The sequence below is a fragment of the Leptinotarsa decemlineata genome, unplaced genomic scaffold (genome assembly GCF_025532065.1).
Source record: "Leptinotarsa decemlineata unplaced genomic scaffold, Ldec_3_MD MMD2_tig00002159_RagTag_RagTag, whole genome shotgun sequence".
Lineage (NCBI taxonomy): Eukaryota > Metazoa > Arthropoda > Insecta > Coleoptera > Chrysomelidae > Leptinotarsa > Leptinotarsa decemlineata.
In genome coordinates this window covers 257,209-284,571 of record NW_027412574.1, presented here as the reverse complement: position 1 = coordinate 284,571, position 27,363 = coordinate 257,209, and the positions used below count along the sequence as shown (strand labels likewise).

At 34.1% G+C, this 27,363-nt stretch overlaps 1 protein-coding gene across 1 annotated transcript; it reads left to right on the top strand.

Moving 5' to 3' along the window:
* The first annotated feature begins 7,295 nt into the window (after positions 1-7,295).
* Positions 7,296-27,108, top strand: LOC111507058 (odorant receptor Or1). The gene is made up of 4 exons (XM_074176984.1): positions 7,296-8,068; positions 16,786-17,023; positions 26,663-26,762; positions 26,977-27,108. The coding sequence occupies exons 1-4, from the start codon at positions 7,528-7,530 to the stop codon at positions 27,106-27,108; spliced, it is 1,011 nt and encodes a 336-aa protein (XP_074033085.1). The 5' UTR covers positions 7,296-7,527.
* The last annotated feature ends 255 nt before the right edge of the window (positions 27,109-27,363 follow it).

Genomic DNA, 27,363 nt, shown 5'->3' with positions numbered 1-27,363 from the left:
TTATTACGTCCAGTGGCATCTCGAGCGGGATTTTAACGAATATTTTTGACTTAAACATGTATGTACGTCACTGACTTTTGTGCAATTTTTATTATTTCTTTGGATTAAGCAATTAGAATCATCTTCTTGTCTCTTGCATTTTTGATTATGTAACAATAACAACAAATATTAAATAACATTAACATCTAGACTAACGAATTGTATTAAATTAAGTGCCAGTAAATCAATTTGCCATCTTCTGTTGATGTCTGGAGTTTTACAACTAGTCTAGTTGTAACTAACTACGAATGAATAATTCAAAATAAATCCCAAACAGACCAAACAGAACTATACAAACTCAAGCAGAAGAGATCAAGTCACCATAACCATAACTCGTTTGAGGATTGGTCACAAAGCAAATTCCCAAAACATGTAACCTCTGCAATACACCGCTGTCAGTGGAACACATCGTATGTCTTTGCCCCTACTACCATGAAGAACAAAAGCTACTGAATATCAGTGAGAACATTGAGGTCACTTTTAATAACAATGTTGAGAAAAAAATCGATGTATTCAATTAAATAGGAAATTCATGTATTTATATCTATGACATTGTAATGTACCCCGCTAATTACTCTTTTGTGGTTGATGCAATCTCTGCTTGATTAAAAAAAACATTGGTTTCTGAGTGATAATTTGAAAACTTCATTAAAATATATATTTTCGATTTTTTGTCATATCGAATTTATAGAGAGTTCATTTGAAAATAATATGTCATTCATGTTATTTCTCATTTATAATTATCTGTTTTTTATTTTATATTTGTATATACTAGCTTTATAGCTGAATTGTGATTCTTTAGAAAAATGTTCTATTTGTATGTCTACAGATGTGGATATATTGTACCTATATGTAATTTATTTATAAATGTGAATGAATTTTAAGACACATAATTTCTTCTTGTTTTTTCAGTTGCTCAAATGTTTTCAATCTCATCTCAATAGGTTGTTCTTTCAATACATTCAAATTGGTATTTTCTGCTTAACAAACTTAAAAACAATTATAAGGGATTTTGATAACTTCACTTATTGATATCATTGGGCAATATTTTCAAAAATCATATGTTTAAGTGGATAATTGGAATTTGCACAATGTATGTGTGCTGTAGGCGAATAGACGTGATTCGAGAGCTTCAGTTAATCCATATTGATTAAATAGAATTTCGTGTCCGAATTTACCCTTATTATTCCAAATATCGTTTGCTACAACTTTTTCTCTGCATTGAGATATCTAGTTGTCTCTACTATCCCAAAGCAACACGAATTGATATTCGACCATCCAATAAAGTAACTAATGATACGGACATGTACTCCTTCAGCAAGTAGTCCCTCAGATCAAGAAAAAAAAAGTGAATTAGCGAGGTTTGTGCAAATTTCGTAATCAAGTTGAAAAGAAAGTCAAGAAGAAATTTGACAGACTGTATGATCAACTAGACGAGTTAACAAAATCTAAACGTATTACACTTTCAAGTGTCTGAGCATTCTGCTTCTATTGACTTGAATGACAAAACATTGATCAATAGGAGCAACTAACAAAAATCTAATATTGATTGTGCCTTTCGTACAAAATCCATCCTCACAGAAAAATCATGCCCTATGTAGATACATTTTCCCACAACTAAATTTAGTAGTGTATTTCAAATCATACCATATATGCTTTGGAATAATGCAATTACGTTAGATTCAAGAGAACACAATAAAAAGTTTTTCAGTGATTAAAACCTAATGGTACCTACTACTAATACCTTTATGAAAGAAGGAAACATTTATTGCAAATCAATCCAACAGAAAAAAAAGTCAATTTCATAACGATGATACTTTTCAAATACAAAGTGGTAGAAATTAGTTACTGACATAATTTTTCCCTAGAGATTATATGGAAAACGTCTACAATTGCAGGTTTGAAACTTCGTTCGGGAACAGTGCCTGCCACTAACTTGAATCCTCAATAGAATGTCTGGAGAACTTGCTCGGAGTATTTATGACCAAATTTGGAAAATATGATACTTATCGGTACCTTTGCCGAAACTGAACCATCCGAATACCATATTGTTGAATAACGTTGTTTCTAAGTAACATACTTGAAAGGCTGAAATGGGTCAATCTCTCTACACATGAATGAATTGTGTAGATTTCTGCTTGATCAACAAGAAGCGACTAAGCTTATAAGCGCCAATATATACTTCCACTTTGACCACGGACTATCCAGTATGCGAGTAAGTGGTCATCGTGGTCGCATACTGTGTAAGTATCTTGAATCTATATTGTGCTATCGGTAATGTATACAATTCTCTATATTGTCCGTCAAACTCTTTCTTCCAAAAAATATGGAGTGGAGGTATATCTAGAAGAATTTCCATAGACGCTGGCTGTGGTGCTGATGACACCAGAGATAGCAAGGCAAGCATGTCTGTTATGCGAAGTCAAATAATTCAGATGTCTTTTTCTGGAGAAGGAGACAGTCACAGTTTTCGTGGGATTCACAGACATCTGCACTAACTATGAACCTTTTCAGCATTCTTTGGAAGATATCACACACTACTCTTCCTGACGTGGTTTTGGCCGGTATGACAAGATGATCTGCATAAGATTGAAAATCTACTTTTTTATAGGATGGATCAATTGGATTATTTATGGCCAAAGAAGAAAGGACAGTAAACCGCCTTGAAGTTGATGGCCTAATCTTGAAAAGTTATAGTTGTTGTGTTACGAATCTGGCGTAGATTCAGTCAGTTATGGCCGATTCTGTGCCTTTTTGAGACGAGGCTGATCCGAGAGATTCATAAGAAAACAAATATTTCTAACTGAAATTTCGAAACATGCATCTCTCCCAACATACCCACACAGTAGGTTCTGGAAAATGAATCCAGAAAACAATTACTTCTCCGGCTAATACTATCGAGTGGTCCCAAGCTGACATAATACACAGGGAGGAACACTGGTTTAGAAGGAAATTCAAAGAAGCCGTGTACATGTTGTCCAACAATGTATTCAGCCAAGCTAGCGTAGAGATAAAAAACATATGAAAACCTATAATCAAGCGAAAAATGGCCAACTCCCGCTAAACAGTCATCTGCCGATAAACCGGTAAAGCGGAAAGAGGAAAGAAGGAAGTAAGTGAAAATACTTGAATGACCCCTAAATAGTCATCTCTCGGAGGAATTAGTCCAGTCATCACCCGAAGACGATTGTGAATCGAAATGTCGTGAAGTAACTTGGCTTGGAAACTCTCTATTTTTGATTTGTGTTTACATTTTTTGTTTAATTGTTCTATTTTTTATTTGTATTTCATTTCACTGTAGTTGCTTTTCAGGTTTTTTTTTTTTTTACTTATGATGCACTGTTTGGAACCTTTGGTGTAGTAATGAATATTATTGGAGTTTTTTCACAACACCAAATCGTTAATTTTAACACCTCGACAGGTGTTTCGATCACCAAGTGATCATCTTCAAAGAGGAAGATTGAAACTAGAAACCCTATTTATGTTATATAGGTAACTCATACAGGTAAACCAACCAGGCGTACCAACCATACAGGTATACTAACCTAAATTAATTTTACAACTTTGCCTTATCTATTATTTTACAATTTATGTTTAAATAAAACAATTTTCAACTATATCAAAATTAATTTCACAATATTGCCTATCCAAATTTATTTTCGCAATGTGTCCTTATGTAAACAACAACAACATTATTTTATTTTATTTTAACAAGCTATATAGTATGCTCTTTGGTATAGGTCCGTCATCGTTATTCATAATATTATTGTGTTTACTTATTTCTACACTCTCATAGGCATCTAGTTGCCTGTTGTTTGTTAACTTGTCTAACTAATCTTAATGAACTGAAGTCTATGGAATAGTTTTGTTGCAAAATATGATGGGCGACTGCTGATTTTTCAGGTCTTCCATATTTTAAGTGTGCTATGTGTTCCTTATATCTAACTTCAATAGATCTTTTTGTCTGTCCATAATATTTTGCATCGCAGTCCTTACATTCAATTTCGTAAATTCCAGACTTTTCCGAATTCTCGACTTTGTCTTTTGGACTTCTCAAAAGGCTCTGTAGTGTATGACTTGTTTTAAAAACCACCGTCATACCTAGTTCCTTGAAAATCTTTCCAAAGTTCCTCGTATATTGGTGGTATGGAACTGAGATGTATTTATCTTGGTTTTGTCCTTTCTGAAAGTCGAGATTTCGTTCATTCTTGCATTAATTTCTAGTTTCTCGCATTAGTTTATAGTTTTAATCCTCCTCTTTGAAGATGATCACTTGGTGATCGAAACACGTGTTGAGGTGTTGAAAATAACGATTTAGTGTTGGGAAAAAACTCCAGTTATATTCAGGTTTTTTTTGTTCAATATAATGGTTATTTTCAGATATTCTTTTTAATTTTCATTTATATTGCTTTTTTCAGGGATTTTAAATAATTTTATATAATATCATAATAATAATAATAATAATAAATGGTCTTTATTTTACTTGCCAGAGTTTAGCAAAGACAATACAAGCCAGATACAATAGAAGTCCGACCTAATGAAATTCATCATGAAACATTGTTAATCATCTATATATTGTCCACAAATCAGATATAGGGGTACCAAAATCCATGGTAAGAACCAAATCAGAAAATGGGCTCATGAAAAATAAGTATAAAGCGTACTGGAAAAATACACCTGGGATTACTCACGAGAAAACCTGCATGAACGGATCGTCTGAGGAAATAACTGAAAAATTGCTTCAAAATCACATAGATTGTTTCAAAATAACTACAGGGCCTATGTTTCACTGCATTCATTCGCTTCATAAAAATTGATACCTAATTGAAGTCAGTTATTTCTACCGAATGCAACGTTAATTATCAGTCTTTTCCAAAGTTTAATTGATGTCAAAAGTCTCGTTATATCTTTATGATTCAATAAAGAACTCATTGCACTTAAACGTTGGACAGGTAACAAACTTTATTTAATTGCGTTAATTGAACGTATTCACTTTGACCTGCCTTTCATTCAAATTTTTAATTTTTCTCTCAAGGATTGTTTGATATCTGGTTTCCCAAGAAACATGCAGAATGGAACTAGCCCACTTGACTTTTAGTCAATGCATTGCAAATCACAATGTTTTTCTTCATTTTGCATTTATTTTTATAGAAAGCTCCATACAAAAAAATTGTTTTATACAGAAAGGAAGAATATGTATTTTTTTAAAAATTCAGTTATTTGAAGTAACTACTCGCATTATTGAAAATCTACGGTCATTGTAATTCAGAGATCTCAATAATTTATTTTCAGAACAATTTTTTCATACCGCTGTGGAGTCTCACGAACATATACACAGATTGGTAATAAATTCAGCCATCAAGTATTTAGCCATTTACTTTTACTACTATGAAGTTGTTTCTATTTCAATAATTGCGAATAGTGAATGATGGTCTCCAGCCGATGTTGCCTGGTGAAATGCCACTGCAATGATAACATTCCGTTACTGAAGTGATTGCTTACTGTATCGAAAATAGAACCTTGAAAAATTTACCAAGGGGTTCAAAATTCTTTGAAGATGTAGTGATCCCCAGTTGGATCTTTGTGTGAGAGCTGATTCAAAGGCATAAACCTACAGAAGTAACGGCAAAATCCATATTTCATCAGTTTGGACTTTCATTCTCTAATAAAATATAAATTGATTTGAAATCCCTGAAAGAATCTGTAAAAAATTAAGTTCAGTTATCTTCCGACGACGATTGAGGATACTAACAATCGAAACGTCGTGACGTAACTTGGTTTGGAATCTTAATTTTTATTTTTCATTTTTTGTTAATAATATTTTTAATTTTTTTTAAATTTTCAGTTTCTATTAATATTTCAATTTTTATTATTATTATTTTGGTTGTTGCTTGTATGTTATTTATTTGTAATTTCAGTTTTTTTGTTTAATAAAATTGTTATTTTTCGGTTGATATTTTTAATTTTTTCACCGATTCTTTCAGGGATTTCAAATCAATTTATATTTTATTAGACTATGGAAGTTCGAACTGATTAAATACACCACGAAACATTGTCAACCACCTTAGAGTCAAAATCTATTATCACCACACAAGTGAATAAAAAAGCTCCCACTTGGTGATCCTTGGTGAGGTTTCAGACTAACTCATCTACCTCATTTGAAATCAAGAGCATTTTTTTGATACAAATATAAAATTTCTTTCATATTATCTTTGAATGCAGGTGTAATCTAATCCAAATCTGAGAAAAATATCCAGACAGACATTAGAGGTTTCGAGGGTGTTTTTGGCTGTCGTGAAAAAATGAAGGAATGATTTAAATTTAAATAGAACAGGCTATTGGCACTGTACTTCGTTGAAGATCATTGTCAGTTTCATCAAACCTCTCAACGTCATCTATAATAGAAAATATCTTCAGATTTAGCGATCGATAAGTATAAGAGTGAGTTAGGAAGGATAAATACGAACATTGCGCTTCTCTGGAGTATCATTGCTCGGAACGTCATTGTGTTGTTTGCGGCATGGATTTACTCACTATTCTTCTATGTACAGAAGAAGCACTTCCTCCCCGTATGCTACTGGCAATCATTCTTCAGGCTGGGGCGAAACATATCATAAGGCAATTTCAGTCCAGGGTGGCTAGGTTGCCACAACAAGCTCTTATGCTTTGTGGTAATTTCGCGTCGGTCTCATCAAAGTCAATATAATGTGGTATCATCCATTTTTCACTCGGTAAAATGCTTTCGGTCAATGTTGCTGAATTTTTTATGTTGCGTTTCTGTACGTCCCGAAGGGATGTTTGAAAACATAAGGTAAGACTCGTCGAAGTATATAAAATGGGGTATCAGTTCTACTAATAATTTTGATTCTTGTGTCCATTGAGATATTCATTCAGCATACTAAGACACATAACATATATAAAATTCAACTGAATTAACGAAAATCACTTTTCCAATTTTCACTTTTCGGTTCACATTTTCAAATTTGATTTGATTCGCAAAAATGACAAATAAAAGTGAAGCGATACATGTATATGCATGTTTGTGTAATGACTAAAGTTTTGTCTGACATGTTCATAGTTTGGTGAAATTTTTATTCAAAGGCTGCTTTGTTTTTGAGCTTTTTGAGGTCCGGTTAAGAAAGACAATAATGTACCAAAAGGTAAAACGTGAGCTGAAGGATTTGAAAACTCTAATTGATCAATCGAACTGTATTCACCTAGGAGAATGCATGTATATGAAGGATGAATTTATGTTAATGAGAACTTTGAATACAAAATTCAAACTAGTAAGGGAAAAAACAGAACACTTTGTACTGGACTGCACAAGTTTCCCTATAACTTCCAAGCACTGATAATATTCTCAACTTTTAATATAAATTTGTCTAGTATGTCTAATAATTCAAATTTTTCCTGATACAAACCTGTATGTAGTGGGAACTTCGACTATATAACTGTGACTTCCCATATGAATCGAATCAGTCTCCTAAAATGAAAATTCCGAACCTAGTAGAAGACTCCTTCAAGGGTCATTTATTCTTCATGAAAATAATAGGGATCTACCCCTCCGAAAACTTTTTCAAATATTACACATTTTTTGCCTATCTTCTTTACTTTCTCTTCACTATACCGTCCCCACTTCTGTCTATCATAAAGCTTATAGTACTCAAAGTAAAAGATATCGGAAATATGTGCGATAGCTTATCTCTGATAATTGAAATTGGAGTTCTTGTTTTGAAGGTGCTGCCATTCAAAAACAAGCCGGATGTCATAAAACGATCTATTTTTCACCTGAACAAGAAGATATTCAGTCAAGCTGAGCCCGAACAGTTATATATCCTTTTGGAAACAGTGGCAACGTGTAGAAAAATTTTTGCTATTTTCCTGACCAGCTGTCTGACAAGTTTATTCACTTGGGCTCTGAAAGTGCTTCTCTACGAAGAACGGGCATTTCCTATCGATGTTTGGTTGCCGTTCGACCCTTTTAAGAATGTTTATATTTACTTGACCGTATTTTTCTACATATTCTTAGGTAAGATTACTATTATATGATTCATGCACCATATTAAAAGAAATGTAAGTTATTCAAAACACTTTTCGTATATACTGTTCCGTTTGAAACTTCAAATACAATATTTTTACAATATTACAAACACAAGCATTCACAAATACATTTTTGAATATCAAAAACTCATTTATATTGAAAGGGTATATTTTTGAAGAGAATAATTTTTAGGAAAGAAAGGTTTTGGCTTTCTACTTCTCCATCCTATAGCTGGGATTTAATGAAATAAGCGAATGAATGTTTACGTACTATCATCGATGACATGGTTGGGTTCAATTCATTCCGTGACAAAATGTCGTGATTTTATAAACGAACTGATTGTTTCTTCTTATGATGTTATCCGTATTTGCTACTAGAGCCGAAAAGGCAAGTGTCTTAACGACGAAACATAGGATGTCCAGTAGTGAGGATGACAGTGTTCTATGTAGGTGAAATTTTACTTCTTTCATATATTATATTGTGTAGGAATCCTGTGAATTATATCTGATTCGATTCCATTACGAATGTTTGGAATAAAAACTGAATATAGAAAAGTGTTTTTCGTATAATTTAGCATTAATATAAAGGTATTTGTTTCGAAAGTATTTTTAGTTTTCGTGTAATTCAATGAATATATAGAAAGAGTTATTTCGAGAGGGCTATTTTTCCAGTTTGTTTCTGAAAGTTATTTCTTTGCATGATCTACACATCATTGTATCTGTCTGTTTAAAATCTGTTTTTCCGTTAATCAGATGTCGCCCCTATACGAACGACAGCTCTCAGAAGTTGAGAACTTGTACGAGCTAAGGACTAACGAGGTCTTACCTTTTAACGTGTGATTCCTAACACGGTTGCAGAACCATTCCAGCTTCAACCAGATAAATTCTTTCGAGAAAAATATCTGGTCCAGGCGGGAATCGAACCCACAGTCTTCCGATCGTGAGTCGGGCGCACTACCACCGCGGCCAAATCCACAATATAGAGTTAATTTTTGAAATTGATTGCTTCCTTCCTTTCTTTGGCTGATTCAAACTTTTTGTTTGTATCAACATCGAGAAGTAGAAAGTTAAAACCTTTTTTTATCAAAAAACTGTTTGTAGATATCCCCAAAACCCGAATATTCTTCAGTGGAGAACTTTTGTCTGTTTTAGCTTGATAAAAATGATAATCACTACAGAAAAAAAAAACAATTCTTCTGTTAAATTATCAGAAATATCTTGTGAAAACAAGACACTTCATATACCAATTCTATAGTTTGTTGGTCCAATTATACATTGATCACACCCATCATAATCTACAAACAAGATATCATACGTTAGTGTCAAAGTTTATGATCAACTTTTGCTGCTGATTTTAAAAGAGTTATCGTCATGGCTCTAACATTTGCAACTAGAAGACAATTTCAACAAGATATATTTCAAATAACCTCCAGTTGGAAATTACTTAAGCGATATACGAAAATAATTTTATAAAAAGATTTCATTTTGGATGAATAAAACATCAACAGTTCAAGCAAGGCAACAAGAATGCCTGATTGTTGAATTAATATTTATTTATAATCTTTGTTTTGTCTACTTAGCATGTAGCCGCATCTGGAATAGCGAATGTAACTTTATCTCTGGTTGATGCTAGGTCAGCTCGGTTCATAACCACTCCATCCCTCAGACGAAAACAAGAGGGATACTGGTTTATTTTCGGTATTTTCGGCTTGAACGGATGCTTTCTCTTTCATGGCGGTGGTCCTATTCTTATGAAGTTTCCAGATTGCGAAGGCGCGGCAGCAACCATTAAGAGGGTTATAAGGGTGCTTGCAGAATTGGATACTGCAGGGTGAATTACTTTGGTGTCCTGGATTTGAAGAAACCTGGCATCGTCTTGAAGTTCATGATTTTTTTTAGATCTATAATGTTCAGGTGAATTTTTATGAGTTCCAACTCTTCAGGGTTATTATTGTTTATTTAGATTTCTGGAATGGTTAGAGGATGGCCTCTCACAATTTCGTTTATGTTCCATAACTTGAAATCTCCGATTGTGATTTCGCAGTTGAATGGTACTTCAACAAGGCTGGGATCTCTTATGAGTGTGAACTCATCACTTTGGAAGTTTACGAGGATTTTCAGCTGTTTTTCAGCCGGAATGACTGACACGTCTTGACTGGAAATAGCTTCTATGATGGGGTTGGCTACGTAGACTACGGAGGTGGAGCAGTTTGGATTGTTGGTTACTTTGATAAGGGCTGCTATACAATCGTCTGTTTGTAGATCTTGATGATCGTGGCAAATATGTGTGTTCTCGAATACAGGGCACATCTCATCCTCGAACTGTTGTTGGTTTTCTCCAAGTAGTAGGAACGGGTGACTTGGGATGATTATGGAATTGATAATTGGAACAGGAAATAGGCGAAACATTTCGAATAATTTTTGAGAGTGAATTGGAAAATGTATAGCAAATATAAGTTTTTTTCATGAACAGGTAACCTTTTTGCCAACCAATTGATATTATAACTCAAATTTAGGAATCCTGTCTTTATTGTATAATGAAGGTAGACGTCTCATTACCTTTTCCAATTCCTTATCTGATATTACAGTGCTGTGTAATGTATTTAATTTTGCGAATACTAATGCATCTTCTAAATTGTCCAGAAAAGTAATTGAATTTTGACGGTTTGATATAATCTGTTTCAATGTATTATGCGTTCCCAAATATTTATATCAGGTTTTGTTTGATATTGAATTGAAAGAAGTCTAGCCGATTTTCAATTACTTCTTGATTAGCAGTAAGAAGAGTTATTGTATTATGTCTATCAGCTTTTTTGAAATGATATCTGCATTGTGTCTGAGTCCAGAGTACCAAAAAGCCATCCGGAAGTTTTTCCCACTAAATTTAACAAACCACGATTTGAACACTTTTGAGTTCAGTATTATTAATTTTATTTCCTGCTTCTAGAATAAGATACTCGGCGTGTTTCACTTGATTGGACAAAAGTATTTGTGAAAAGTTAATTCTAACATTTTCTGCTATTTCATCTACTTTTTCATCGTAGAGCATTTGGTCATTAGATTTGGCTACTTGATGACCTATAACGTGGTCGGCAATTTTATTATAGAAGTAACGTAGATTTTTGAGTTGATTGAAAATTGGGGATATTTGGACAAAACGGATGAAGGTGTGTTTGGTGTGTGTTGTGTTTGGTTTCCAAGTGACTTCTATGTGACTAGTCGCTATTCTGGACATCATTAGGAGTATAGCTACACGAAGCAATGACGTCATCAGTTTCATTGTCCTGTAAAAAACCAGATAATTTTTTAGGTCTTTTCATTTTTGATTTGTGTACGAATTTGTCTTTTGTTGTCTGTATTTTAGTCCCTAGACATTCTATTACTGTTTTCTTTCTATATCGAGGTTTACTTTTACTTTTTGCTGTTTTATTTTTGACGAATGTAGTTTTTCATCTAGTTTTTCGTTAAGTTTGGTCTTGTGTTCCAGGGAGATTTCATGTATTTTTTCAAAAAGAATTTTTAGTCTTTTTCGACTGTCGGTCGGTTCATTATAATTTTGTCAGACATATCAAATGGGTTTAGAGCGTCAAGTCGTTCGTGGATAATGACAAACGGTTTTTGTTTCGTGACTCTGTGAATTCTGGAATTGGAAACTCAACTTCCTTCCTGAGAAATTCACATTTATTTATTTGAATTTTTGATTGAGAACTGAGCAGTTTCTTAAAGATGAGTTTAAAGTTGGATATGTGTTCTTCAAGGCTAGTTGAAATTATAATGATGTCATCCATGTACACCAAACAAATTTTATTTTGGAGATCACTCAAATCATCATCAAAAACCCCTTGAAATGTCGCTGGAGCGTTCTTGAGGAATAATGGCATCCTAAAGTACTCAAAATGTCAATTTTCAACAATAAAAGTTGTTTTTTTTATGGAGTCGGGATGCATTTCTATTTGATGGAAATCTGACGCAAGATCCAATGTTGAAAACTTCTGAATTTTTAAAATGAAATGAATAAAATTTTAATTTTGACTATCTGAAGGTGGATAACTTTTTATTGATCATTAAAAAATATTGAAATTGATTCGTCCGAGTAATTGTGAATTTCGATTTTAGCTAATCCAATTTTTGCCGTCGTGAGTATTTCAGGAATGAAGATATTTTGGTAATTGCATTTGGTTATTGAAATATCATCAGAATTATGAGAAACATGGACTTCCACTGAGGCAATTTTCTTTGCATTAATAGTTATGATGTAAGTTTCCTTATTTGGATTTCTCAACAGCATTGGAATTTCAACTCTCTCGTTAACTAAACAATTTTGAATCGAATCAACGCAAAATTTCATTTATTGCACTTCTTCCAGGCCCAAAATACTATCGAACAATAAATGAAAATCAAATAGAATAAATTTTATCATTTGATCCGAATTGAGTTTTCTGGAAGACCTTATATCAGCTTTAAATCTAACTTCTTTTTCAACTTTACCCGTTTTAATTTCAGTGAGGCTTTGATAAATACTTTCTGAAAAATTTTTTTCAGCAATGGAGGGCCGTATCATTGAATGATAAAAACCCGTAATCAGTTAACTGGAGTGGTCAAACTGCTGAAAATTTGTGGGGGTTTCTAGAAAATCTCCAGAGTTTTCGTTAACTTCAGTTTGGGGGTTTACGTCTGAATTGTGGTCTTAAGTGTGTTAGTTATGTTTGAAATCTGAGTTATAGTCATCAGAAATATTGTCGGAATCGTTCGAGGCATTAGTTCGGGCGACTCTTTATGAATTAGGTAAATTTCCTGAGACGTGAAGTTACGAGCACCTGATGATGCAAATTTATTATGTAGGTTATTTGGTTGCCGATGAAATGTGTTTCTGGATGTAACTAACATTAGTTCTGAATGATTCGAAGGTGTCCTCCCTGTAGGTTGGAAGACATTTGTCGAAAGAAGTTTCTGTGGACAGGTCGTGGCTGAACACTGATAGGTTGTTTGGGAAACGAGTTTGCAGAAAATGACAGGTGCTTAGTGTCTCATTTCGAATGCTGGTCTTTGAAGCGTATTAAAATTTGGAGTGTTATATGAAAATTATTGATTATTTCCTGAATTTTGAGGAAGGTTTTGTGGGCTTGCAAAACTTGAAATTTGTGTGCTTTGAAATTGTGGTCCTGTGACAACTTTTGTATGTTGAGGTATTATTGAAGTTCTGAAAAGACATACATTGAAAATTTTCTTCTATAAGGTAAGTCATAGCGGCTTTTAAAAAAATCTGGACTCTTTATTCTAATTAAGCTTTATAATGGACCTGATATACTTCTAATAAAAATTCCTCAATGAATTTGTTGGTATTGTCCGTAATAAATCAATTAAGCTTTATACTTAAGCTGCATACTTTATTAAATCTTAAGTAGTTAATTCACTTCTACAACCTACTAATGATTGAGCTCTGTTGATTAATTTTGTTTGAATATTTTTCCAAAATAGGATAATTTGCATTACTTTATCTTTCAAAAAGAAAATAACAAGCTGTTATTTTCTTTTTGAAATATATAAATAAAGCTAGTCAAAGTATTTCTTTCACCATCATGATTAGGTGTCGTATCAACAAAAATTTTCAACATGCTCAAGGTAATTGTCGGGTTTACTGTTTGAGCAGGCAGAGTTGAAATTGAAGAATTGGTCAACATGATTTCATATCGGACTCAGAAACGTTTAAGAAACCTTTGAAGTTTTCTATTAACTCGTCTTTATTTGTATGACTATTATTTATTGATTGATTTCTGATCAAACCCTCAGGTCAAACAACCAGAAATCAAGAAATGAGTAACTCTAACATATTTTCAAAACAAAAACAGAGATAATTGTGGGTTTCCTCAGAAAAAATAATGTGAAAGTGACATTCAGACCACATGCCAGGTTATCTGATTTCCTTTTCAATGCCAAAGATAAGGTAGAAAAGTTGGGGAAATCTGAAGTTTATAAGCTTAAGTGTCCGGAGTGTAATAGTGTTTATGTGGGACAATGTGGTCTACATTTTGAAAAGCGGTATGCTGAACATGAAAGGTTCTTCAGACTAGGAAAAAATGATTCGACGTTTTCAAACCATTCCTTAGCATGCAACCACAAGTTCCCGAATCTAAACGATACGGAAATTTTGCACTATGTAAGGAAAGGTTACAAACTCAATTATTTAGAATCCTTGGAAATTCACAACCATAAACATTGCGGATGCAACTTGTTGAATGATCAAATCGATTTAGTTCAGTCACCGATTTTGAAATTAGCACATCCGCATTGTAAATTGTAAATTCAGGTACTCAATCAAGCCAAGTACCTCTATTATTACCTACAGGGGTGCTATATAAGGGCTGATGTAATAAATCATAATGTATGAGTTTGAAAATGTCCTTACAGGACGAAACTGCAGTAACATTAGTTAGAAATAAAAGTGGTAAAAAACATAATTCTCTTTTCTTCTTTTAGAAGATACTTCTAAAAAGAAGTTACATACAGATATAAGAATATGGAAATGTATACATATCTCCTTGATATCTTTGGTTATTCATACAATATGATAGCAAAGTTTTAATGAATTTGACCTGATTTCACCACGACGTCAATTCCAGTTCATTTTGGTACCTGAATAGTTTTTGCATATATAGTTTTGCGTATGGGCTCCACGAGTATTACTCCCGTAAAACAGGTACAGCAACGACTCCAGTCTTGTTTCAGAAACTTCGAGATATCTTGAAGCTTCAGTTAGGGGCACGTGTCTTTCTTCTGACACGGATATACAAACAGGTGCCCTCATCTCCACGGATAACACTTCGCTTGGCAAGGGTATTCTAACGCCCCCCGCTGCAGAGAGAGAACTGTACTGAACCAAATTTCAATTATTGTTATGTAGGTGCTGGTAGAAATAAGGCTGTTGATATTTCGGGTGGATATAGGTTTATTGACATCGATAATATCCAGAGATATATGCACATACACAAATATACATCAGGTACGACTACGTTACATTTTATACATTTCATAAATACAATCAAGCCGCCGATTGATACTGACTGACCCCAGCGTTTCCTGATCTAGAGACTGTTCTCCGGGCATGCGCCCTTGACCCTATATCAGTGGCGTAGCAGCCACATACATTACAATTATCATTATCAAAACAACACAGGTAATTTTTATAAGAACAACAACATATAAATTTTTTTCCAATGAACATGAGTCAATGAGAACAAAATCTGTTGCATGATGTTACTATGGATTTCTGCTTCACATGGTGGAAAATCATTTCAAATACTTCTTTTCCGGGGCTTTCGGCTGTATTCAGAAAAATATTTGGATCGGTAGGTGAAAGTTATGTTTCTGATTCCATATAAACAACAATCATATTATTTGAAGCTGTACTGTATGTAATGACTCGACATGTATGTACTTTGTTCGTTTATGATGATCATTATTGTTTAATAAGTGTACTATACTCCACAGTATTCTTGTGTTGCATTCCGAACTGCAGTACATTCAAATTAAGTTGTGAATCTTGCATGGCCGATTGTATAGTATCCAGTAGGATTCACGTCTCTTGCAAAATCGGCTTCCTGAGCTTTTAAATATTCGTCACTCCTAATGAATAGAATTCCATAATTCATAATAATAATGATAAGAAATAATCATTTTAACAATTGGTTAACTTTGATGAGTAACGTGATCTTTAATTTGTGTTCAAAAACTTGCTTTCTTTTTTTTAAGGCGCTCCAATAGCAGTTCCTGTGCAGTAGTGATGCACATTGGATTTGAATGGCTGAAGATGAAATCCATTTGAAATGAAAGAGTACTCAAACAGTGGAGTTCGATGTATACTGAGTTGAACCTCAAAATGATGAACAGCCACAGTCCGTTGCTTATTTCTGATATGTACCGCTCTTGGTGGAATCAAATGTACCAAGTCACTTGAACACTCTCCGTGGAAGTATCCAAAAAAAGACAAATCTCCAACCTTTCTTCGATATTCCAGACTATCAAGGTTGTATGTGATGTTCGTGTCTCTAATCAGGCGGATGACTCTTTTCTGGATGGAATCTAGCAGCTTAAGGGTATGCTCAGAGGTGGAGCTCCATACATGAGAACAATACTCCAAAGGAAGTCTGTTTTATAAAGCATCAGAAGTAGTTGAGGTGTGTACAGTTTTATGGTTCAGAACAGTGTTCCAAGCTAATGAAAAGCGGTTTTTGCAATTCCAGCCACACGATTGTGCCCAGACACATTGGTATACATTTAAACCCCCCAACAAACTTATCGAAGCAGAAAGTGGAATTGTTTGACCTTACATGGAATGACGAGACAGATGTGCTGTCGTCAGCAAAGCAATATATCAAATTCTTGTTTTATAAGTCGTTGATATACAATGAAAAGATTTGGAGACAATATAGATCCCTGGAGAACACCAAAGTTGATGATGTGACTAGTATCAAATGCTACATGAAGTGTACTCAACCTAGTTTATTGACTTGTGCAATTGATTGAATTCAAGGCAAGACAATGGAGTGGATTTGATGTATTGAATGAAATAATACTCAGAATTCATCTATTTTTCTCTTTTTCTTTACTGAAAAATATAATGTTGCTATTTGATAATGTGAACCAACACTGTTTTCTTATCAAAATTCACAGATTTGAAGAAAAAACTGAAGGTTTCCATTTTTTCAGGTGTTGGAAATGCAGCTTTGTGTACCGCTTCTATTGACACACTTATGGCAGGTCTTATCAATCATGGAGCAGGACAGATTAAACTTCTCAAAGACACGCTCAAACATCTAGGCAGAAGAACTGATGAAAAAATTAGGAAATATGAAAATCTCTCCGAGTTCCAAATGAAACTACTCAAAGAAAAACTCATCTATAGGAAGATCTGCTCTTGTGTTGCTCATTACGAAGCAATTCATCAGTAGGTATATTTCCGTTCAATTTACATGGTTGAGAAACCGAAAATGAAATGTCTAAAATAAATACAATTCTGAACCGAAATTCTAAGTAGAACACTTTTTAATAATACCTTGAGACTTTTAGGACATGTGTTCCGAAAATGTTTAAATATTTCACTCTTACAGAAGTTCAAGAAATTGAAAAAACTGCGCACAACCTATTCATATATTGAAAGTAGAACCTTTTGATACCTCTCTTGGATTTTGTTTTTTGCAATTTGTTCTCTGGGAATTAAAAATGAACTTTTGAACCTATTTCCCCCCAAATGTTATATCTGGCTCGTAGAAATTGATTTTCTGAACCTGAATTTGAAACGAAACATGAATTGAAAATGTAAAATGAATAAAGAAATCGTATGAAAGACTAGATTTGCGATATTAAGACATCAATGAAAAAATAACCCAATTGAAAAAATGTCTGGCAAACAGGAGATCCGGGTTTGAATTCCGGTTAGGTCACATTTTTTCAATTCACTTTTTCTCTCATTCAAGTTCGTATACCGCTAATCTAGTATTCAATTTTTATATCATAGACGAAGAAACTTTCCTCTACTATTGAAATTATATTGATTGAAGTTGTGAACAAGAAACTGACAATTATATAGGTACTCTCAAATTGATGAGGAAAAATTAATGAAGAAAACTGGGTGCAATTTTTTTGTTCAAGGGATACATGTTTATTAAATTTCTGACCGGTCTTCTGGTTTTGCATTGAGTGTATTTCGACTTGCGAATCATTTCTGCGTTAGAAACTGGGCGATCCTGCCACATCCAGAACAAGCAGTTTTCACTATACGCGCACGCGATTTTCACTAACCACGTTAGTGTCTTCAGGAGATGGAGGAAACTTCATCGATTCCGAAACAACACCTTCTATACAGGCTGATTCACGGTGGATGGCACATTAGACGTTTCTGGTGAACCAGACAACTGATCACTTTGAAAATTTAATGGAGGGCATATTCGGACATTCTCTAGCCAACTAAAATATTTTCGACAATGCGGTGTTGCCGCTTCTATTAGAAAGCAGTAGCAACTTAGATTTTTCAAATGGAACACTCTGTATATAATATTATTTTTGGAATCTCCAACAATTGCCCGATAACTTTTCTTGATATTTCCCTATACCTATCTGTTACCGTTTTCGAAATAAAAATTAATTTCAATTTTTTTCTTCGAAAATCATGACTTCTAAAAATGCCGATATCTTTTAGTTAAGAAGTACTATGATATCGAAATTTGGTTTGGAGTTAGGTGATACTTGGACACTTCCCACACGTTAGCCTAATCTCCGTTACTTCAATACAGGGTGGTAAAAAAATACAGTTTTTTCGTTTGCTTGAAAAAGTTGCTGAAATTTGATTATTTTAAATAGAATACCCTATATATTATTGAAAATTCGGAAAGCTGCTGAAATTTGCTTTCTTTCTATGTATCATACCTATACCTAACTAGTCAAGTTCCGGACTTATGAACATTTATTTGTGAAAATGTCCCTTCAGAATGGTATTTCCATTCGGTATTTGGTAAGCAGGCCATGATTACTATTTGACAGTAGCTTTGTGACATTCTCCTAATAATATCGACATTTTCGTCACTTCAGAAGTTGCAAATACATTCAAAACGATGGAACAAAACTATTCAAATGAAGTTCTTATGAATTTGTTTATTATTTTTGGACAGTGTGACAAAATTATCAGCAGAACATGTAGAAAGTTCAATGAAATGTATCCGAATCTACCGCCAATGAACCTCAAGAAATTTATACGATTTCAGAACAATTTCAATATGTTTGGATAAACTTTAAAAAAGCACCAAGAAACTTGAAATTGGAAATATTGATATGAATAATTATAAAAAAGTAAAACAATCATGTGGAATATTTCAAAATATGTTCAAATCGCTGGCCGTTCACTTCCAAGCACTTTAAAATGCGGGTGTTGACTGCTTTCGTGGTGGCAGATCTGATTTCATTGGGATCCAAATCTTTAAATGTTTGGGCAATCCTTTCTAACAATTCATCTCTCGAACGCACGGATATTTTGTAAACTTTTTCTTTAAACATTCCCCACAAATAAAAATCTAATGGATTAAGATCGGGTGATCTCGCTGGCAAATTCCATGGTCCCAAGCGCCTCATTCACCGATCGTCAAATAGTCTATCCAGTTCTGCGCTCACTTCTCTTGTGCAATGTGCAGGAGCTCCGTCTAGTTGGTACCAACAGTTTCGATAATCTTCGAGTGGCAGATTATCCACGAAACTGTCTACAGTATTCTCCAAAATATTCAGGTAGCTTCTGGATGTTAATGACTCCTCGTATATCACGTACCTCAATTTTTTGTCCATCAACATGCAGAAGACATTGAAACTAAATTTTTCTTGAAATCCGGCTTCTTCTGTGACGTGAGGATTTTCACTGGACCAATAATGACGATTTTTTCTATTGAAAATCCCTTCTCTCGAAAATTTCGATTCATCAGTCCAAATAATTTTATTTAAAAAAAAGTGGATCTTCTTGAATGCGTGTCAACAAAATTTCACAAAATTCTACTCTCTGTTGAGGATCTTGAGGCTTCATTGCTTGAATTTTGGTGAATTTATAATCATGCATTTTATGTCTTCGCAAGATTCTTTGAACCGATGAATATTTCATACCCAAATCTTCTTCAGCACTTCTTATCGATGACTCGGGAAATGCGTGAAAATATGCTAAGACATTAATCTGGTTGTCTTCGAAAGTTACGGGTCGAGGCAAGTTTCTTGGTGCTTTTAAAGTTGATCCAAATGCATTGAAATTGTTCTGAATTCGTATAAATTTCTTGAGGTTCATTGGCGGTAGATTCGGATATATTTCATTGAACTTTCTACATGTTCTGCTGATAATTTTGTCACACTGTCCAAAAATAATAAACAAATTCATAAGAACTCCGTTTGAATAGTTTTGTTCCATCGTTTTGAAGGTATTTGCAACTTCTGAAGTGACGAAAATGTCGATATTATTAGGAGAATGTCACAACGCTACTGTAAAATAGTAATCATGGCCTGCTTACCAAATACCGAATGGAAATACCATTCTGAAGGGACATTTTCACAAATAAATGTTCATAAGTCCGAAACTTGACTAGTTAGGTATAGGTATGATATACATAGAAAGAAAGCAAATTTCAGCAGCTTTCCGAATTTTCAATAATATACAGTTCTATTTAAAATAATCAAATTTCAGCAACTTTTTCAAGCAAACGAAAAAACTGTATTTTTTTACCACCCTGTATTGAAGTAACGGAGATTAGGCTGACGTGTGGGAAGTGTCCAAGTATCACCTAACTCCAAACCAACTTTCGATATCATAGTACTTCTTAACTAAAAGATATCGGCATTTTTAGAAGTCATGATTTTCGAAGAAAAAAATTGAAATTAATTTTTATTTCGAAAACGGTAACAGATAGGTATAGGGAAATATCAAGAAAAGTTATCGGGCAATTGTTGGAGAATCCAAAAATAATATTATATACAGAGTGTTCCATTTGGAAAATCAAAGTTGCTACTGCTTTCTAATAGAAGCGGCAATACCGCATTGTCGAAAATATTTTAGTTGGCTAGAGAATGTCCGAATATGCCCTTCATTGAATTTTCAAAGTGATACGTTGTCTGGTTCACCAGAAACGTCTAATGTGCCATCCATCGTGAATCAGCCTGTATGTACATTGATTTACATGAACACTTTTCCAAATTACGCCTGTTCTATAAATATTTACTATGGAATTGTAACAAATATCATTCGTAAGAACGCTACACAATGTGATATATAAAAGTGTTCATATATATTGAATGCAACTTAATGAGAAACAAACCTGCTATTGTCACGATGTCACTACGTATAACATTCATACGTTAGTTTGAAGGTGATTGACAATGTTTCGTGATGAATTTCACTTGTTCGGACTTCCATCGTCTACTATAAAAAATGATTTGTAATCCCTGAAACAAGTAAAAAAGAATAATTAAAAAAAGAATAGTTGAAAATAACAATTATATTAAGCAACAATAAACCTGAAATGAAATGATAGTGAAATAATCTACAAGTAAAAATATAATAATTGAATAAATAAAAATTAAAGGAATGCAAAAAAGAAAATAATAAAAATAAAGTGTCGAGATTCCAAGTCACGTTAGTTCACGACGTTTCGATTGTTGGTATCTACAATCGTCTTCGGGTGATGACTGGACTGATTCCTCCGAGAGATGACTATTTTATAGGTCGTTGAAATACTTTCACTTTCTCTACTTTCCATTTTCCGCTTCACTGATTCCGTGAGGGATGACCGTTTTGGCGGGAGTTGGTCATTTTTCGTTTGATGATGGGTTTCCATATGTTTCGTATATCTACGCTGGCCTGGCTGAATACGTTGTTGGACAACATGTATGCGGCTTCCTTAAATTTTCTCCTGAACCAATGTTCCTCTCTGTGCAAGATCTCAGCTTGGGACCACTCGATGTTGTGTTGATGGGTCCAAACATGGTCTGCTATTCCTGATTTGCTGGTTTCTCCAGTGCTTGCACTTCCCTACATCAGAGGATTATCGGAGAGGATAAGAAGAATTGGTTCCAAGTACAACATTAGAAACTGTTTCAGATCCGGTAACACTATCCGTAGCAGCCTCACGAAAACCAGGCCCCAAACGCGGACTGCGATTCCAAGAATTGCATTTACCGGATACCCTGTGAGTGCGGAAAAATCCTATATTGGTGAAACTAAGAGGCCACTGAATGTTCGCATTGCCGAGCACAAGAAGCATACACAGCGAGGAGAAACCAGCAAATCAGGAATAGCAGACCATGTTTGGACCCATCAACACAACATCGAGTGGTCCCAAGCTGAGATCTTGCACAGAGAGGAACATTGGTTCAGGAGAAAATTTAAGGAAGCCGCATACATGTTGTCCAACAACGTATTCAGCCAGGCCATCGTAGATATACGAAACATATGGAAACCCATCATCAAACGAAAAATGACCAACTCCCGCCAAAACGGTCATCCCTCACGGAATCAGTGAAGCGGAAAATGGAAAGTAGAGAAAGTGAAAGTATTTCAACGACCTATAAAATAGTCATCTCTCGGAGGAATCAGTCCAATCATCACCCGAAGACGATTGTAGATACCAACAATCGAAACGTCGTGAACTAACGTGACTTGGAATCTCGACACTTTATTTTTATTATTTTCTTTTTTGCATTCCTTCAATTTTTATTTACTCAATTATTATATTTTCACTTGTAGATTATTTCACTATCATTTCATTTCAGGTTTATTGTTGCTTAATATAATTGTTATTTTCAACTATTCTTTTTTTAATTATTCTTTTTTACTTGTTTCAGGGATTTCAAATCATTTTATATAGTAGACAATGGAAGTCCGAACTAGTGAAATTCATTCATACGTTAGTTATTTGCAGCCATAGCAATTTCATTTGAATTGAAAAGAAGATATTTTTAGGAAAGATTCATTAAAAAAAATTGTTTTCTACTTTTCCATCATTATGAAAATAATGCGAAAAACTTCCTCAGTTATCCTGAGGCAGATGGTAATAACCACCGAAAACTTGACAAAAACAAAGAGTTCTCTTTGAATAGCCCTCAAAATCTTACCTGAAATCGAGAAAGAGCCCCTGGTAGACAGCTGTTTCAGCTTGTTGGGCATCGCCAGTACCGAGTAGGCAGTCCTCGATTGAAGATTGTGACCAAAGTCATCTTAATTTCAAACAGGTTGGAGCCTGGCTCCCTTACCGTCATGACTGGCGTTTGTCAGAAGGACAAATGAGTCGTAACTAATCATGGGATGGCGGCATGAAGGTCCTCAGACATCAGTACCACACTTCACGGTGAACCCCTACCTGACTGAGGTGAGATGGATGAAAAATTGTTCATCTGTTAACGAGGGACATGAGGGCCTCACTCGGCAGAGTGTTTGGGCCTTCTATATCGGAAGGGGTCGTCTACAGTATAGTCTATAGCTCCCCTAAATAACGGGCAAAATGTGAGAAACCAAGAACAGCACTTGATAAAAATAACTGCGTAAACGCAAGCGAGACATAATTGAACCCACCTATTGGTGTGACACCCAAGTCAACTTGCCAGGTTTTCATGTCAGTGTTGGTGGTTTGACCAATCAACCGAAAACTACGGTAGTGGAAATTTGGAAAGCTATTCTGGAATGCCATCGGAAAACGAATCCACATGTTTCTAAAAAGATATGAAATCAAGAAAGGTTAATGCAGTCAAGCTGCTGGAAAATAATTAAATGAAAATCAAAAGTAGGCATTGCCAGTATCCGCAGGCGGTCCTCGATTGAAGACAAAATGTGAATAACCAAGAAAAGTACTTGATAAAAATAACTGGCTAAACGCAAGCGACACATAAGTGGAACCACCTACCTACCTATGAGTCAACTCATCAAGTTTTTATGTCAGTGTTGGTGGTTTGACCAATCAACCGACAACTGCGATATGGTTTTTGAATAGAATGAGGGACATTTCCGTCGACTTTTTGTGGTATGACCAGTATTGACAAAAATTGACAAGTTTACGATACCCATTAATGAGGAGAATATTCTCCGGTGATCTGATGAACTTAATGTAGTGACTTGTTTCATTGTAATGTAAGTGATATACACTGCCCGCCACTTGCGATGGAACAACCCATATTTACGATAAAACATACTAAGGGGCAAAGTAATTCACTTCTAACACCCGAACCCCTTTATTCTATCTGGAGAGTACTCTCAAGCATCAAAGATGCAGACATTTCCACGGATTCGTTTGGCTGGAAAATGTTACAGCACTACATTATCAAATTATCGAGATAGTGTGGAGCAGTGTATGAAAAATTATCGATGGCGGCATCTGATATAACTGAGGAAGACCATTCGTAAAACTAATTCTTGGTGCCGAACATTCAAATTCTATCCCAATCAGTAGTGAGAGCTCTTCGATTGATGAGCAAATGCTGCAAAAAATGGATAAAATCTATTTTCAAAGGTTCACAACTCTGTACATTTCTGAGCTTTGACTGTGGACACTTTCAATCAGCACATCAAGAACTACAATATATCAAAATTTATGCAAAATTCACGGCAAGCGATTTCTCCTGAGAAATATATGTGGTCCTTTATTGAAATATTGAGAAAACATTTTTCCAACTGAAACAAAATTAATCTTCATACTCATTGCAACACCGAAACAACAGTTGATTTTTAAATAAAAAATAGCACTTGGTAACAGGTAGAATTTAGATGTTTTACCTACTTTCTGAATTCTTTTCTGAAATCATTTGATGGGATTGAATTAAAACAGTTCCACTAAATAAAAATCATATCCTGAGATTACCATGGAAATCAGTTACTCATTGATATTTACTGTCAACTTGACAATATTGTTAAAGGATTGTTTTCTGTTTTCAGTTGTTTTCTGTTCGTGAGTTCCTGTTCATATTTGAATATTTCTGAAGTTTGTATCTCAACTGATATCAGCTCATTTTGATTAACACAGTTTAACATAGCTGGATTGTCACTTTAAGAAAAAATAGAAATTGTCTTAGTTTTTGATGAAGGCGCGAGGTCTTATTCTGAAGCGACAGCTGAATTCAATAGCAGACACCCGCTAGAGGTAGCTGTACACCCTGGAATTGTCCATAAAATATATAATCTTATCATGAGCACCGGCCAAGTAACAAAGGAAAGAAACATTGTAAACAACACATTAAAGATAATCCCATATTGGCGACTTATCAAGCTGATCCTACTATTAGTTTGAGAAACCTATCGCTTCAATTTAATATGAGCCGCTGTAAAATATGGAGTAATGTTTAAAAAGAAAACATCAAAATAGAAGCAATCATTCACTCCTACAATACTAGGAAAAAGGGAAACTCTTTAAATTCACCACGATGTGACAAAACTATAGGACAAAGAAACGCAACTTATCTGGGACCACGCAAATTATCTCAATGACAGGAATTTTTTAGAGTGTATGTCTTATACAGTGATGGGCTATTTTTACCACGAATTGTATTGTATTTCCTCAGATCATGATATTTTGGGCTGAACAAATTCCAATTCGGATAGTGAATTGTAGAGACCAAATATCTCATATATATCTCAAATATATATATATATATATATATATATATATATATATATATATATATATATATATATATATATATATATATATATATATTCAAAGAAACTCCAAAGTATTGAGAATGATGATGTTCCATGAAAGTGTAATTATATATCAATAGTCCTTCATATATCATATGTAGCGTGTAGCGTTTCAATTCCATGCCGAATATTTGTAGAGAAAACTTCAGGGTCACGTTCAGGAACTTCTAATGTTTCGTGTGGGTGGGTTCATGAAGTTGTGGTTTTCATTTTCGTTAAAATGGCGCCTCTAATCCAGACTGGTTTCGTCTCCGTGGTCACATTTTTGAACAGCAAATTGCGAAAATAGATACAATCAAAGTCCGCCGTTCTACAGTCACATATTCCCTTACTTGAAGTGTAGTATTCGTGGTATCAAGTAATTTCAGAGATATAAATGAAAATCTGAAAAAAAAATCGTTTTTTTTCAGATAACGGTAGGCACGGGGATGGTAGAGAGCCTGTTATGAATTCAAAGTACCGGACCATTCATAAGTAATTTCCCTTTTTTGACCTCTATTTATTGAACTAAATATTGAAAAACTTCCTAAAAGAAATATTACTGGAGTTTTTTCCCAACACCAAATCGTTATTTTCAACACCTCGACACGTGTTTCGATCACCAAGTGATCATCTTCAAAGATGAAGATTATAACTAAGAACTAGTGCGAGCTAATCCTATTTATGCTATAAAGGTAACTCATACAGGTAAACCATCCAGGCGTATCAACCATACAGGTATACCAACCTAAATTAATTTTACAATTTTGCTTTATCTATTATTTTACAATATATGTTTATATAAAACAATTTTCAGCTATATATATAACATAATTTAATATTGTGAAATTATTTTTCATATAGCTGAAAATTGTTTTATATAGACATAATTGTAAAATCAATTTAGGTTTGTATACCTGTACGGTTGGTACGCCTGGATTGTTTACCTGTATGAGTTACCTTTATAGCATAAATAGGATTAGCTCACACTAGTTCTTAGTTTTAATCTTCCTCTTTGAAGATGATCACTTGGTGATCGAAACACGTATCGAGGTGTTAAAAATAACGATTTGGTGTTGGGAAAAAACTACAGTAATATTCATTACTACACCAAAGGTTCCAAACAGTGCATCATAAGTTCCTAAAAGAAAACCAGTTTTTGAAATATACGAGAATAAATAAGCCTTTTCAAATAAACATAGTGTAATGTAAATGCAGGTCACACAATTTGCAGAGGTCAAAGGTTTGAATTTGTTCCTTATACCTAAATGAAAATTTCTGAAAAAAATCATCATTTGCACTATATTCCATAAATGAACATAAAGTGGTGTAAATTGAGTTTGGTTAAAACAGTTTCATTGTCAAACCAAAATTACGAAAATTTATTTCAATAATTATTTTCAGGTTCGTGAGAGATTTCGAAAGAACATACTCATCGATAATTTTTGCCCAGTTTACGGCAAGCGTATTAGTTTTATGCATATCTTGTCTTCAGATACTGTTGGTGAGTAAAGTACCTATTTTATGAATCTGATACGATCTATGGGTTTCGATACAAAACTTCGAAGTTCGCATAAAAACTTTCGTCAAAAAAAACACAATATTAAAGTATTGCCAATTTCAATTCCAACATATGATGAAACATTTTCTCTTTCTTGCCTGAATGAAAGTTATTTCGAGCAATCCACGTCATTCAGTAATATATCTTCCTTTTTTAGGTCGAACCTTTGTCCGCAACCTTCTTCGCGATGGTGATTTATGTCTTCACCATACTTGCTGAAATATTTCTTTATTGCTATTACGGAACGATTTTATATGAAGAAGTGAGTATAGTTCAGTCAATGCAGTAAACCATCCATTCAATTTGAGTTCATTTATCCTTACGAAAGCGATTGATGCACACCACTAGTCAAACTAAGCATTTCATTAAGAACAATACATAACTCTCTACTATCTAAACTTCTATTAGTCAATATAGTAGAAAATACATCAATGAAAAGAACCAAAGTGTGGTGGAAATATAGTTATTATAAATTGGAAGTTGAAATAATAATTACCATATGACAAAAATAAAATAAAATCATCATTGACAACTGGCTTGAATA

Coding starts and splice junctions, on each gene's coding strand:
- LOC111507058 (XM_074176984.1), top strand. CDS start 7,528: ATGAAAATTCCGAACCTAGTAGAAGACTCCTTCAAGGGTCATTTATTC. Junction 8,069..16,785: donor ATTTTTCTACATATTCTTAG/GTAAGATTACTA, acceptor CCATTTTTTCAG/GTGTTGGAAATGCAGCTTTG. Junction 26,763..26,976: donor CTTGTCTTCAGATACTGTTG/GTGAGTAAAGTA, acceptor TTCCTTTTTTAG/GTCGAACCTTTGTCCGCAAC.